The 9,872-nt window shown below is 47.4% G+C and overlaps 1 protein-coding gene across 1 annotated transcript; it reads right to left on the bottom strand.

Annotated features, from left to right (window-relative positions):
* Positions 1-1,769: 1,769 nt before the first annotated feature.
* FAM205A (family with sequence similarity 205 member A) lies at positions 1,770-8,560 on the bottom strand. The gene is made up of 4 exons (XM_045087879.1): positions 8,307-8,560; positions 7,630-7,669; positions 7,039-7,099; positions 1,770-5,878 (listed from the first exon to the last, which is right to left on the bottom strand). The coding sequence occupies exons 1-4, from the start codon at positions 8,448-8,450 to the stop codon at positions 2,107-2,109; spliced, it is 4,017 nt and encodes a 1,338-aa protein (XP_044943814.1). The 5' UTR covers positions 8,451-8,560; the 3' UTR covers positions 1,770-2,106.
* Positions 8,561-9,872: the final 1,312 nt, after the last annotated feature.

The following is a 9,872-nucleotide window of genomic DNA, read 5'->3' as shown; positions in this document are numbered from 1 at the left end:
ATTGAGTGGAATAAGCACAACTTTCAGGTATGCTGTTTCGCTGTAGCCTCCTTAAGGGCCAGATTCCAGTCTTCCTTCCAAGGACACCATGCCTGCCCCAACCCAGTTAATGGGGAAAGGTAGGACAGATACAATCACACCTCCTTGGGAGGTCAGAGAATATATGAGTCTGATGGCCACCGTTAAGAGATTCACTTTGTGGCCAGGGCTACAGAGGCTGCTAGTGGTGCTGGGGGTGAAGGTGGGAGAGTAGGTTGACTGAAGTGGAAGTGGGAAAGAGTTCTAATATTGCCTTAGTATGGCAAGCTCTTGGAGAGTCCTCATAAAACAGGTCTGTATGAGGGACTTCATTTAGTTTGTGAGGGACTGTATAGACAAGATATGGTCAGATCTCAGCTTGCCTGAGATGGTTTCTCCATTACATTCCAGGGGTTTCAGAGAACTTCATGTCATCTTTCCATTAATGAGAAACAGATATTACTATGAAATAGCCAATTATTGCACATTTCAGAAAAATTGAAAGGACCACAGTCCCTGTTCAGTTCTGAGCAGCTTATCTGCTTTGGAGCCTCATGTGTGGCATTAAATTCTGGATCCCTGTCCATTTTCCGTGACTTTTAAGGGAACAGCACACTACAAAAGCCTAAAAGTTTTTTTGTTTGTTTCTGTTTTGTTTGTTTTGAGAGTCAAAGTGAATGGTTCTGGTGTTTTCTGAAATATAGGGGGATATAAGAAATGGGGAAAGATGACAGGCATCAAAGGCGGGAGTGGGCAGACTAATTTGGCTGGGGAGAGAAGAGTCATCCTCTGAGGGGAAGATACCAGGCAGATCCTGGGAGAGGATACAGCTGATTTAAACACCATACAACATACATGAACATATAAAAATGAACATAATACACTTATGTGTGTATATTCAGGAAGGCAAGACTGGTGGAAAGAAGGAAAATAGAGAAGGGTCGCACTTGTAGATGGTATACAAATAACTCATAGCACAAGCACAAGACTGGATGTGTTTGGAAAACCACTCGTGTTTATGGTTCTTTCCCAGAAGCTTCAGCACTTAGCCAGTCACTCTTAATCACACTAAAAACAAATAGATTGAAGCTCAGATTTACTCACCTACTTCCCCCCAAAACACTTGAATCTTGGGTTGCCTTCCTGGCTCCAGGCTCTTTTGAGTGCAAAGTAAATTAGCTTTGCTTCCTTATCATACCCTGGTCAGGAACAGTCAGCCTCTGTCCCAGGTATTCTGATCTCCCATCTACATGCTCCCCCTCCCTGATTCTCTCCCTGCCTGCCCTTGGAAGTGGGGGAAATGTCCCTTTTCATGACCTACTCTGATCTTCATTCCAAGAGTCCATGCAGCTGGAAGGCAGTGGGCAGGATATAGGCAAGAGAGTTAGAGCAGCTTTCCAGATGAGCTCTCCAGAAAGGTCTTGCCAATAACCAACAGGGAGCAGAGGAGGGGGAGATTTCTATCATTTGCTTTTGACATGCTGTCATGTTAGCTACATGTTTTTGATAAACACAACATACCTCCTCAAGGTTGGAGCACTATGGCACTCCTCTAAAAACCTCCCCCGCAGACTGTGGGCCTCTATGGAAATCATGAGTGATTCTGCCTGTGGGATTCGTGGCCAATCCTCCTCATCACTACTATCCTCAAGTCCACATTGCTCCTCTGGGGCTAAAGACACCAGTGGGAAGCCATTATAGAATTCAAGCCTGACCTTTATTTACCTTACCTTCCTTCTCTGCCTAAGCCCCTTTATCCATAGTCCAGGGTGGGCCAGGAGGAGTTGTGTGGAAAGCTGACCCAGCTTAAGAGTGGATTAAAGTTCCTTCTCTATATGGGAAGGACACTTCAGCCTCCCCTCATGCCTTCCCTTAACACACCACAGTGGAGAGAAGGAGGAGACAGACAGTGCTTTGCTTAGAGACATAGAGTGTATTTTGGGTGGCACTCTGCCCCACCTGCACCATAAATGAAAATGACAGTAGCAATCTTCTTCAAGGGACACAGATAAGAGCCTACAATGACTTTTGATTGTGTTGGGTCTTCTTGAGCAGACCAACGTTTCTCTCTGAGGTGGGAGGTAAGATCTAGGGTACATTCCCTGGTTGTGTAGCACAAGCCACTCGAGGACAGTGCCGAGGGCAGTGGCGGGGGTGGCCCAGGACTGAGGCAGAATGGAGCTGGTGAGAGCGGGAGCGGTGCCGGAGCTTACTGTCAGGGGAATGGGGACCATCCAAGAAGGCCAGGCCCTCCTGCTTCTCAGTGGGGGAAGATTGGGCCTTGGAGTCCCCTCTTGTCCTCTCTGTCTTGGTTTGCCCCATGGAAATTTTGGCTGGAGCCAGGCCCTTTTCTGCATTTTCTTTTCTGGTGTTGGCCCCTTTCCCAGCTGTAGGGGACATGGATTCCTCATGCACTTTGCCTTTTGCCTTGGAGTTAAAACAGTGAAGAAAGGATTTCATCTTACTTCTCAAGCCTGATTCTGGAAGGCTGGGCCTCTTGTGAGTGTGGACTGGCATCACCTGTCCCTGCAAAACCTGACCTTTCAAAGTTTGGCCCTGCAAAGGCTTACCCTGAACGAGTTGGCCCAGGAAAAGCTGGCCCTGTGATGCCTGGGGCACCACAGGCTGGGCATTCTTAGGAATCCTTGCTGGTTTGAGGAATACATTAAGCTTGGTTTGACTGCTGTGCGGGTCATTCTTCTCAGGTACCTTCACCCCAGGGATTCCTGGAGGTGGCTCTGGAAGCTTAATCTGAGGGTGATGTCGGGTACTGTGTTCACAGGGAGCATCAAGATGAAAGCTACGGCTCCGTCGCCAGGGGCTGTGAGGTGTCCTGTTCAGAAGCATCCCTTTTGGCGTCTGGGCTTCATCAGGGTGGCTTATGTCTCTTGTGGAGGAGTGTGCAAACCCTGCATCCCCTTCTCCATGGTCCCCTGCCAATTTGGGTTTCCCTGGGTCCTCTCTCTTTTCTGCCAGCATGGGGACATGGGCTGAGTCCTTGCTGTGGCCAGGGCTTTGGGACTCAGGACTCCAGGGCTCCTCCAGGCTGGGGCTGTTCACACTGGCCTCCAACTGAACACAAAGCACCTGGGCCTCTGTCATGTCCCCACTGGGTTGTGATATCTTAGAGGCCCAGTGGGCAGAACCATGAGATACTTCTCTTGAACTAGGTTGCTTCTGGTTCTGCTGCACTGCCTTTAACTCAAGGGCCAGCTGTTCTTTAAGGTGGAGCCATTCTGGATCTGGGACACGAGGAGTGTCTGGTGGGATGGGGAGATCCTGGAGCAATGTTTCTCCTAGGTTCTCTAGACTCTCTAGAGAATCCTGTGTGGATGTGTTGTCTGAGTTTGCTACAGTTTGTTCTCTGGACAGCCTAGCCTTTATGGGAATTCCAAGTTGTATCTCTAGGATCTTCTTTCTTAGATGGAAATTTAGTTTGGCTAAGATGGGTTTCTTGAGTGTATAGGGCCCAGAGGCCTCTGCCTGGCTTTCTAAATTCACCATCTTGATCATTTCTTCCACCTGCTCTTCAACCTGGAGCTCATCTTCAATGTCTGCACAAGTCTCATTGGCATCTTGAAAGCTTGGTCCAGGACTCAGAGACTGCTCTTCAGATGAGATCATCTGAGTCAGAGGTTCAGTTGGGAATTCACCAGGTCCAGGCACCATTCCTGTGATTACAGCTTGGGTAGAGATTGCCGGTGCCATGGCCCTAGAGAGAGCCACATAATAAAGAGCTGGCAGCCCTGACAAGAAGGCCAGGTACTTGTGCCGCAATGTTGTCTCCAGTTTCTCAATGGCTCCCTCGGACAGGGCTTGGGGCAGCTTAGGGTGTTCAGGGACAGCATCTGGTGAGGCCTGTTGCTGTTGGTCAAGGGCCATTGGTATCCAGGGCATAGCTTTCTGCTGTAGGGCAGGGTCAGTTGCTGCCTGTAGCTCCAAGGGCTTGTTTTCTGGGATGCAAGTGAAGGGAGCCTCTTGCAGGCCCCCAGGAATTATGCACTGCCAAGAGCTATATACACGAGCAGGGACCTTGCCCTGCTGAATCTGCCCACATTTGGAGTTGATGTGGCTCTGCAATATTGCCTTGGCCTGCTCAAACAAGTGTGGCATGGGGATTGACACTGGGTCTGTGATGGGTGAGAATGGGTCATCGTCCTCAGTGACTTCTATGGCTGTAGGTTGGGGATCATGCATGTTGGCTAGGGCTGTGCTGCTCCAGGACAGAGTTGACTGATCAGTGGGGGACAGAAGTAACTGGATGGATTCCTGGATCTTTTGGGGCAGGCCCCAGCGATGGTGAATTAACTGACGCTGGAGGTGGAATTCTAGCAGCCTCCGGGCATGCTCTGGGAAGAAGACTAATTCCCTAGTGAAGACTGTGATGGGCTTCACTGGCCAGGAAGTTTTCACTGTCTCAGGAGACTGGGCTTTGCCACATGGCCTATATTGCATGGGGTTCTGGGTGTGCTGAGGTCTCTGGAAAACAGCTGGTAAGCCCCACTGAAGCTGGAGCTGCCTCTGCAGCAGGTGCCACTCCAAGGCATCACACTCGGCCAGGGTCAGAAATGGGACACTTATTTGAGGTTGTTGGTAGTCAGATGGAATGACCCAATTTGGGGAGGATGGGGAGGAGGGTGTGGTTGACTGGGGTGGAGTTTTAGGTAACAGAGGGAGAATAGAGAGTTCCTTGAAAAGAAAAGGATCCTTTAAGGGATGCTTGGACATGCTCCCATTCATATAGAAACTTTGAGAGCCTAGGAAGGTGTTAACCAATGATTCACTGTGCAGGGAAGGGAGTCCACAGAATAGCTGGCTGTATTTCTGCTGCAGATGGCCCACTGAGTCATGATCCTGGTACCCAGGAAATGCATAGAGACCACTTGAGTCTTCAAGGCCTGGAGAGTGCAAGGCCACAGCCATATTGTTTGGGATTTGCTGGTGGTGGTGTCTTTGTTCTGGATCCATAATGGACCATTCAGAAACCCAGAAGGCCTGGGTAGGCTGGCTGGCCATACATGAACCCCAGGTCTGGTAGGAATAGGTCCCCAATTTTTCAATAGGGAACTTAGAATTGTTCTTCTGGATGAAAGAAACTGGTTGGTTGTTTACAGGTTGGTAACACAATGGCGGATTTGGCATAAGCTGCCTCAGGGACTCCTCCACACGTCTGGGTAGCCCCCACCTCTGGAAATGCATCCATTTTTTCACATGTACCTCAAGAAGTCTCAGTACTTCAGGACTGAGGAATGGCAGGTGGGCAGGGAGGACAGTAACCACATGCAAGGCCATAGGGTGTGTCAGGGTAGTGATTTCTCCGTTCAGGGTCTGCAGAGAGACCTGGGAATTCAAGGGCTGTAGCCTTTGATTTCCACAGTCAAGGGTGGGGCTACTCTGCACCATCTCCTGCCGGTTCACTAGAACCCTGGGCTCCTCAAGTCTTGAACAACATAAAGTCTCTGGGTCCGTGGGCACCTCCTGTATTTGAAATCCCTGCCCCAGCTGGAGATGTTCAGTCCAGCAATCATGGATCTTGACTGTACCAGCTGACGGGACAATCGACTGTGTTAAGGATTTCTGATCCACTAATTGCAACACTGGGGGGGTTGTAGATCGAAGTGCAAGTGCTTTGGAGTGTAAGGAGTGTTGCTGCAGACTCTGGTCAAAAGACACAGTAGGCATAGACACAATCTCTAGGCAAGAGGAATCCTGCAATGGTCCCGATGAAGGGGGAGAGATCAGGGTGTTCTCACCCACCAACAGCTGCTGAATTTCCAGAGCCATGGCATTGCAGATTTCGCAGCAGGTATCTGCACACAGGACCCGCCTCACACTTCCCTCCTGAGGAAGCCAGCCCTGGCTGGGAGGGAAGAGGACAACAGTTATGGATGGAGTGACACCGGCCTCTTTGTTTGTTTGTTTGGCTTGTTTGCTTTTTTAAATAGTCTCCTTACATGGAGCCCAGAGCAGGGCTCAAACTCAGAACCCTGAGATTAAGACCCAAGCTGACAGCAAGAGTGGAACGCTTAACCGACTGAGCCACCCAGGCACCCCAACACCTGCCTCTTTGAGCGTGGCCTGGAGATTTGGTCCACCCACACCTAGTCCTGGGAGCCTTTGGGCCTATACCCCCAGGGTATTTATCCACCCCTCTTTTCCTCCTAGGAAAATGCTATAGTTAAGTTATGTTGGCTGGGCTGGGCTGAGGGTCTGGAGCTTGTTGGGCAAGGTCTCAGACAATCCATGGAAATGCAGGGCCACGAGAGACTAGGAGGTGGGGTACATTCTCTGTTGATCTATGTTGAGAAGCTGAACCAGGAAAAAGGAACAAGGCAGAAGTGGGCAGCCAATGGTTAGCTGATGGGGCATCACCAGGAACATTACCAGGGAAACGAAGAGTCAGACTCATCTGGGATTAAGAAGGCCATAGTCTGGCATTCATATTCCTAAACTGTGGAAAATGAGGTCTTTGTGGGAACTCCACATTCTGGGGATTATGGAGTGTCCTAGATCCTATACATAGCATCTCTTGAGAGCCAGTCCCATTCCTGGAGCTTTTAAGAGGATGACAGGCTCGTTTCTGAGGGCTGTCCCAGGAGTTGGCCTCCCTGAAGACAAAACAATATCAGCAGGTTCCCAGGGGTCTGCCCTTGAATAGCTGTAACTGTAAAGGGAACATGGCATGGTCATTTATTTGTGCAGGCATTTGCCTATTCTCTTGACTGGATAACTTGTCTGTGGCTGAGTGCAAACTCATGTAGCATCTTCAGTGAATCACATAGTAGTGAAATCCTGAATTTCAGGACCACTGTGAACCTAGCCAGAGCAGAACTGGGAGACTCCTCCTACCTGAGACACCTGATCCCCCTCTGCCCTGGCAACCCTCTCAACCAGTCTTCACCATCCACTGTGTCTGACTCCCTCCCAGACATTATCCCTCTTCTCCTCCCTGCCCCAGGCCAAGCAGAGAAATCATCACAGGCCAGGCTGAGGGTTTGGAGACCACAAAGAAGGGATCACCTTTTCATGACAGAGAGCAGCTCCCATGGTTTCTCAGCTTCTTCCTGGCAAAATCTCCTAGCTGAAAAACCAGGACAGTGTTACAAGAAATGAGAGGATGCAGGGATATCCTGTAGGAAGCTGGAGGCCTTGAGTAAGAGGAGGTTGAAAACCCCAAGAGTCAATGCTCTAAGGCATGTCTGTGTACAACTTAATCCATTGCAACATGCTGTCCTGGACCCAATTTCACTTGATCATCACAACCACACTGTGAGTGAGGCAGGATCATGAGACTCCCATTTCCTGGATCATGGACTGAGACATGAGGTGACTTCCACAGGGTGGTAAAACTATAAAACAAAAAAAAAAGGCTTCTGTCCTACTTCCTCATTCTTCATTCCCAGGGACAGGTGTAAGGTAGAGAATTTTGGGACATTCCTAGGCTCTGATTTCCCACCCAAGAAAGTCTTCTGGGAGAATTTGTCAGCTGGGGCAATAGGAGCCTTCAGTGGTTAGAGTACCTGGCTACTTGTTTCAGGGGTCATAGAAGGACAGGAGTTAGGGGAATATTGTCCATAGTGAGGGGAGTCAGAACAGAGATGGAGATCTTACCTCTTGTTGCTGCATCTCTTATCTTGACTCTTCGGTGACGCTTAAAGACAAAATGTTAAAGTATGAAGCTGGGACACCATTTTTTTTTCATGTTTAAAACATGACAAAGCTAATACACATTTCCTAATCCCTTTCTATGTGTCTATATTTTATTTACTTCCCTAACTTTTCTTTCCATACCCATTTCTTTTTACCTTAAAGTTTCCCTTATCTGCTTGTTTTTTATTTATTTTAAGGCTTTCCCATACTCAATACCTCTCATTTATTTTCCAGGAGAAGTTATGCATGAAGTTTATGATGAAGCAAGAGAAAAAGTAGAACAGATTAAAGGGTGTGTAGGTGTAATAGCCAAAGATTTTCTGTTAACAAATGTCTATAGAAACCACCAGCCAGAAAAATTGGACTTATTGGGAGGTAGTCAGAGATCCAGGATGTAGATTCCATTTCATCTAGATCCCAACCCAAACCAGATTGAAAGGTTCTTTATTTTTCAACTAGTATACACTGTAGCGTGGCCTGGAAAAGAATTATTTCTAGTCTCTGAGAAGTAACATATAAGAGTTACTGAATGCATGATATAAAAATTAGGGGGGGTGATAAAAGGAGAGACTCTGAGATCTTAAAAGCTTCTTATCTAAAGTATAATTAGTTTAATCATGGTCATAGTATTTCTCTACCTGGCAGCAGATCCTTTTAGGTTCCAACCTCAATCCACAATAACTCCTTGTTACTTGCCAGATAATTAGAAGAATAATGAAGATGAAGCCATAGGTATATAAGGGATACTTGAAATCCCACAGAACCACATTATGGCTCAACATGGTCTAAACCTCATTAGCATGAGGAGACCAACCACTCCTATATCTAGACATTCAGTGTCCTGGTGCCTAATGACTTCCAGTGCTATGCCTTGTCATCTCCGCCTCATAGATGATGGAACCAGGTCACCAGACTGCATCACAAAGCCCTACTGTTTCACAAGGCAGGTGTAGTGTCAAAGACTTTTATGTGTCTTAGGGAAGCTTATATGGTGACTTAATCTGTAGATAGTGTTCAGTTGTCTGTAAGGGCTACAGAGCCTGGGACTAAAGGTGTCTACTCATAGGCAGTGTCTTTGCCTCCACTTGATCTTTACTCAGCCCACTCTATATCGGCCTGATGTCTTGGCTCTCTCCTTTATAACTATCTGGTGACCTGTCCCCAGAAAACAATGTTTAGGGACACAGGGAACCTTTTTAGGAAGAGTGGCTTAGACAGAGGAATCTCCATTAACTCCCCTACCTGTACTAGAAATATATCTGTGAAGCACTCTGAGCTTAGGGAGGGCAGATTCTGGTTATGGCTTGAGAATGGAGAGCTTTGATATTACAGGCTTTGGGTGATGGGGAATCAGAAGTGTATCAAGGGGACCGTGGCTTAATAGGAGGAAAAGGGCAAGGTGACATCTTTAAAAGACATTGTGGGAAGCAGGGAGGAATACCTCCTGGTCTGTGTGGCCTCAAGCTTACAGATAGGTGGAAAGAGATATAAACACTGCCTTCCACGGAGATACAGTAATGAGATTCACTTACTGAGCTCTTAAAAGTTAGTTTTCTAGAGCTGTTTTTACCATGTTCTAGAATTCTGTCTGCTCATGGATATGACTACCTCCAGAGAGGGGTTAGTGGCCACTTCTGACTTAAGGTCATAAACTAGTTGGTAATCATGGTTAAATCTACTTCTCTACTCTGTATCTATGCTATTTGCCTGCAGGAGGGTTTTTAGTTTTGTTTGTTATTTTTTTAAAACTTGGATTTTTGATGGGGCGCTTGGGTGGCTCAGTGGGTTAAGTCGCTGCCTTTGGCTCAGGTCATGATCTCAGAGTCCTGGGATCGAGTCCCGCATCGGGCTCTCTGCTCAGCAGGGGGCCTGCTTCCCTTCCTTTCTTTCTGCCTGCCTCTCTGCCTACTTGTGATCTCTCTCTGTCAAATAAATAAATAAAATCTTAAAAAAAAAAAAACTTGGATTTTTGATAACTTTAAGCAAGCTAGTTGTTTTCTAATTGATTCCTGGGGCCCAAGTCTATTCTCTGCCCATTTATTTATGCATTTATGTTACCTGATTGGTATCTGTAGTTATTGTCATATTTCTCCAACCTTGAACTTTTGAATTTCCTTGAGAATCTTACCCTGGTGGACAGCAGTCTCACAGCCAAAAAAATCCTTTTGCTCAAAATCTGTGAAGAGGCTATTTTGGTCCCTTCT

Source organism: Mustela putorius, unplaced genomic scaffold (assembly GCF_011764305.1).
Source record: "Mustela putorius furo isolate JIRA1106 unplaced genomic scaffold, ASM1176430v1.1 tig00001584_pilon_pilon_pilon, whole genome shotgun sequence".
Classification (NCBI taxonomy): Eukaryota; Metazoa; Chordata; class Mammalia; order Carnivora; family Mustelidae; genus Mustela; species Mustela putorius.
Note: the sequence above shows the minus strand (reverse complement) of the source record. Positions and strands in the feature narration are given on the sequence as shown.

Bases quoted from the DNA above. Each gene is read 5' to 3' on its own strand.
- FAM205A (XM_045087879.1), bottom strand. From the start codon at position 8,450: ATGTTGAGCCATAATGTGGTTCTGTGGGATTTCAAGTATCCCTTATAT. The intron at 7,670-8,306 runs GTAGAGAAATAC...TTTGTCTTTAAG, and splicing joins CTAAAAGGATCTGCTGCCAG to CGTCACCGAAGAGTCAAGAT. The intron at 5,879-7,038 runs GTGATCCCTTCT...CTTCCCTCCCAG, and splicing joins CTGCTCTCTGTCATGAAAAG to CCAGGGCTGGCTTCCTCAGG.